This window comes from Toxorhynchites rutilus, chromosome 2, assembly GCF_029784135.1.
Source record: "Toxorhynchites rutilus septentrionalis strain SRP chromosome 2, ASM2978413v1, whole genome shotgun sequence".
In the NCBI taxonomy this organism is placed as follows: domain Eukaryota; kingdom Metazoa; phylum Arthropoda; class Insecta; order Diptera; family Culicidae; genus Toxorhynchites; species Toxorhynchites rutilus.
This window is the reverse complement of record NC_073745.1, coordinates 160,391,926-160,396,633: the sequence shown is the minus strand read 5'-3', so window position 1 is coordinate 160,396,633 and position 4,708 is coordinate 160,391,926. Positions and strand designations below refer to the sequence as shown.

Below are 4,708 nucleotides of genomic sequence, written 5' to 3'. Positions count from 1 at the left end.
GTAGGTGCATGAAAAAAGCTGCGCCTATTCACCTAGAGTCGTGATTCAAATTTTCTCATATGTACAAACACATAGTAAGGAACAAATAATGCGAATTAAATGCGAATTAAATTTTTGTAAATGAAAAAAATATTTGTTTACCTCTAGAGTATGTGAAAAGTCGTCGAAACTCATAATTCGTCGGAGATATCAGGTCAAGTCAATGAAATTTCACGGGAATTTAATACGATGCGCACAAAACTACATCCGAATGACTACCGAGAGAGCGATTTCTGTTTTTGTTTGTATTTTGACATACCACAGCTCTACTGGAAAAAACCTAAGGTTACTATCAATACGCCATCAAAAGTCAATAGTCAGGTCAGTATCAATAGTAACTGACCACTTAACTCTCTCTGACCACTTTACCACCTGTTCCCCTACATAGATAGCAAATATAAAGAACACTAAACTGTTTTGCTAATAATGAAATTTCTAGCATTTTAGTTTTATTTGTTACTGACTGACTTTGTTTTATTTGTTACTGAAAATTGTGTGCGCTCATTCTTTCTAGGACAGTTTTAGAATAGAATATCACAATTTTCAAAAGTCTTGCAAAACTACCTATCGATTTTCTGTGTGATCGTCAATTCTTCAAACTTTGATAAACAAAAGCAAAAGGGTAAGTATTCATTCAACTAAATATATCAGACAGTATCAGGTTTAATTGAAACATTTTAGGAAGCAAACGAAAGCTGAATAATTAGGTCAATTGAGTTCGTGAACAAATATCTCTTCTAGAATAACTTCCTAAATCTGAATAACAATCGATGTTTTTTTCACCAATTATTTTGTCCATTACGCGTACACCATCCAGAAGATAAGAAACTAGAAGAAAAATGTATCAGATTTTCTGAAACTCTCGTTGCTCAAAAATGATGTATATCTCAGCTTCATTTTGTTCGTTTGTAACGACGTTACAGGCTTTTAAATATAACCGAAAACATCGATGTTGTACTTTGTTTCGCAATTTTTCAATTCGAACTTAATTTAAACAGATGATAGTTTGAATGCTGCTATATTGTAATTTTTTTTTCGAATGAACTGTTTCGTTACCATCCTGGTACAGGGAAGCACACATAGTTTTCGTAGTAGCCAATCACAGTAAATACTCCATTGCAGGCTGATTGAGAATTTTCATCGAAATATCCGACATATTTGCATGTGAATCGTCGCTTCATCTCAAATAACGCTTACATTATAGTTTCGGTTGCATTATTCCGCTTTTATTTTTCGAAGGTCAATTGTACAATCGTAACACTTCCTTGTACATAGGTTTTTGGATTATTGACACACATGTGTCTTTTCCCGTTATGTGTGAAACAGTAGGATCTACGAATACACCTGAGTGGAAGGTAACTTTACATGCATTTCTTTCATGCACTCCGCTCTCAAAACGGAATTATTAATTCATAAATGTTGATAACAAGCCGAGACCTTCCCGCAGTAGAGACGACTCAGAGCCGTTTTGGCGGGCTAAACGATGGATGTTGTCTCCATTTTTTTCAGAGCGATCGATGTATGAACAATATGTACCAGCTGTTTACCTCAAGGTGATAAAAGGTGCGAGTGCGTAATTATTTGTATCAGTTCATTTTCAAGAGTCGTCCAAGACGTTCACGAGTCGTACTTTTGTCCGGGATGTTTATTATTAAGTTATTGAGTTTCACGATGATTATAGAAAGAATAGTCGCACAGCATGACACCGTGCAGAGTCAGGAATTGCTTACTCATTTGGATTATTTCGGAAAAGCACACATCATCGGCAGTATCTTGCATGATTATTCAAATGTATCTGAAAGTTGGACAAACCCCGATTTCGAACATCATGACCAGCGATTGATCGAGACTCTGCAGAGCTACGTGGTCGAAACGCTGCAGAACGAAACAGACAGTGGCCCATACGGATCGGGCAATAATGTGAAACTTTTCACTAATTTCTGTGGTCCTGGTAATTGGGCAGTCGACGGCGAAATAACTCAGAATCCTTACTTCCATAAAATTGATCAGTGTTGCAAGAATCATGACGAATGTCCGTTTTCTATTGTAGGACAGAGCGACTATCAATACTTTCCAGGACTTCCACATAAACCACAGTTATTTACTAGGTCAGTATCATCAAAGTGTCGACATTTTTCTCAGTGTGTGTGTCGTGAATTGTAAGGACGAAGAGAAGTTTCCACAATCTGAGTACATGACGTTCAATTTGTGCTTCTGTGAACGCGTATTCACTTTTAATGAAAATTGACTTGCATGAGTGCAGAACCAGAACATTGCAGTACAATTTATATTTATTCTACAGGTTAAGTTGTTCGTGCGATTCAAAATTTTTCTCATGTCTACAAAAAGTGTCGACATTTTTCTCATACGCAGTAGCATGGATTTACAGTAAAGTACAAGCACATTGTTTTGACTACGAGTATCCTGTGATAGAATGTAAACAATATGTGTAAGGAAAATTCGAATCAGCATGGATATTACAATCGACATGGTAATTCTTATTTTAGGAACGATGGTCTTCTGCCTTTGACTCGATGTGGAAGATATTTGGTGGATAATTCTATTCAAAAGCAGTGGCAGTGGTTCAATGTTCCTTATCTCCACATGGATCAGATGTGCTTCCCGGAAGTCTTCTACAGAAATAAAATATTTTGGTACAGTTTCGAGGAAAAACCTAAAACCAATTAAAACGAATTTGAACATGACCTAATAAAGATGCGGAAATTGAGTGTTTTATCTCACTCTGTGTTTATATCAATCGCTTTTTCGTGATATCACATATCAACAGAAACGGTTTCTACTAATCTAGTAATCTTTCAGGCTCAAACATGGAAGGATTTCGGAAATTCAAGTTCATATCAATATTACTGAAGACATGGGTAGCGTGATGAATAATTTGGCTCAAATGCTGGGAAAAGTGATACGACGAAGGAAACATTATTAAACGTTGACATCAGCGTTTTTGAAGAATAGGTATAGAATAGGCTGCCTAAAATATCTCGAACAGGGATTTGCGTTTGTAATCTGAATAGTAGAGAACAGGTAGCGAAGAACTGAGTACATGTCCAGACAGTATGCTCGATGTCAATGTAGCCAACGCCGCAAGAACTACGAGTCCAATTCACTTGAGATAAGCGTTAATAGTAAACTGATGGAACACTAAACGGGACATCACGTGAATGAAATCACGACCTAAAGTCGCACGAAAAGTTGGAAAAAGGCAAAGAAATTTCACGAGTATAAAGGCAGCTTTGGTTTGAGATGCATAGTGAAGGGCGCACCACTTGGGTGAGGTACTCATAGTATAACAAAAGGAAATTCGCGCGAGAAGTTAGTTGGACTAGAGTTTCGAAGTAATCACCAATTGTTTCATAATCTTGCAACGGATCTGTAAGATAATTCTGTGAACCGAATAGTGAGCGATTCCGAAATTCATTGCATGTGTCGAATGCAAACATTCCATAGGTTGCAAACAATAACAACGATACAGTGATGGGCCAAGAAAAATCCACCCCCATTTGAAATCAAAGTGTTCCAATATTAAAAGCTTTTTCAAACCTCGCGGTATCTCAGTCAATTATTAGTAATTTTCAAATAAGTAGCCGGTGTGCAACTTATTTCGTTCCGGTTTTGGCATGTAGAACACATTTATTTGAATATTAAACTGAATTAATACATTTATTAAAGTATTGGCCATCGCTAGCCACTACTTTTTCACATCTTCCTGGCAATTTATTGAAGGGCGTTTATCTTTTGATTTTTTTTTCTTGCGATTCGTATGGAAGTTATTTTTCTTGCTTTTGGGTGCATCCTGCAACTTTGAGTCGTCTAGAATTAGCTTTTCGAGATACTGTTTTGTCTCATATTCCGAACAGTCTAAAATTCCGAACACTTCATTTTTAATTGTAAATTTACTGAACTTTAATGTTATAAATAATTGAATAATAATTCTTTGTGGCATAGACTTCATTTTAACATCATTCACATGTATATATACTGGTTATCACTGGTTATACTGAGCATTTGCAAAAAAGTGACTGTCAAAATCAGCGTTAAAATGTTTGCGTTAGCAAATTCGGAAATGGAATTAAGTTTCGAAGCAATAAATCCAAATGTTAGGGAGTATAATATTTTTCCAAAGAAGAATAGGCTTTAATTTGATGTATCAATAATCTGAATCGGTCTAGTAATCGGTAAGTTATGATATTTTTAAAATAAAATTTAATTTTTTCAGTTTTTCAGTTTTGAATATGTTTGTAAATCAATTTTATGGTGCACGAATGAAAGAAAATTATTGTATGCAAAAACCACATTAATTTCGCGAAAAAGTACCATTTTGAGTAATGAGACACTGTTCAATGGCCAACAAAGCTTAAGTGTTCGGAATTTGTGACAAAACGATACTCTCAATGATTCTTGAAGCTATGTTTGCGTTTGCGCGAATTTTGATTGAGCAATGTCTCTAAATCTTTGTCTTCAAACTTTTCCGGTTGACCCGAACGCTCTTTGTCTATACAACTAAAATCACCGCTTTTAAATCGTCCAAACCAACCCCTACTTTTCTTCGAATGTAAACATAAAATCAAAACATCCTGCAAACGATGTTTATTCGCACCGAAACATTTTCACGCAGTAAAAAATGAACTTGTTGTACAAAACATACAGACTT

The 4,708-nt window shown here is 35.7% G+C and overlaps 1 protein-coding gene across 4 annotated transcripts; it reads left to right on the top strand.

The window, feature by feature from the left end:
- Positions 1-1,651: 1,651 nt before the first annotated feature.
- On the top strand, positions 1,652-2,750 carry LOC129764918 (uncharacterized). Of its 4 annotated transcripts, XM_055764566.1 has the most exons (4): positions 1,652-1,990; positions 2,090-2,147; positions 2,342-2,488; positions 2,547-2,750. In XM_055764566.1, exons 1-4 carry the CDS (start codon positions 1,681-1,683, stop codon positions 2,725-2,727), a joined length of 696 nt encoding a protein of 231 aa, XP_055620541.1. In that variant the 5' UTR covers positions 1,652-1,680; the 3' UTR covers positions 2,728-2,750. The 4 variants fall into 4 exon arrangements, with proteins under 4 accessions (XP_055620541.1, XP_055620543.1, XP_055620539.1 ...); XM_055764568.1 differs by lacking the exon at positions 2,342-2,488; XM_055764564.1 differs by having other exon boundaries at positions 1,652-2,147.
- Positions 2,751-4,708: the final 1,958 nt, after the last annotated feature.

Coding starts and splice junctions, on each gene's coding strand:
- LOC129764918 (XM_055764564.1), top strand. CDS start 1,681: ATGTTTATTATTAAGTTATTGAGTTTCACGATGATTATAGAAAGAATA. Junction 2,148..2,341: donor AAACCACAGTTATTTACTAG/GTCAGTATCATC, acceptor TTTATTCTACAG/GTTAAGTTGTTCGTGCGATT. Junction 2,489..2,546: donor ATAGAATGTAAACAATATGT/GTAAGGAAAATT, acceptor TTCTTATTTTAG/GAACGATGGTCTTCTGCCTT.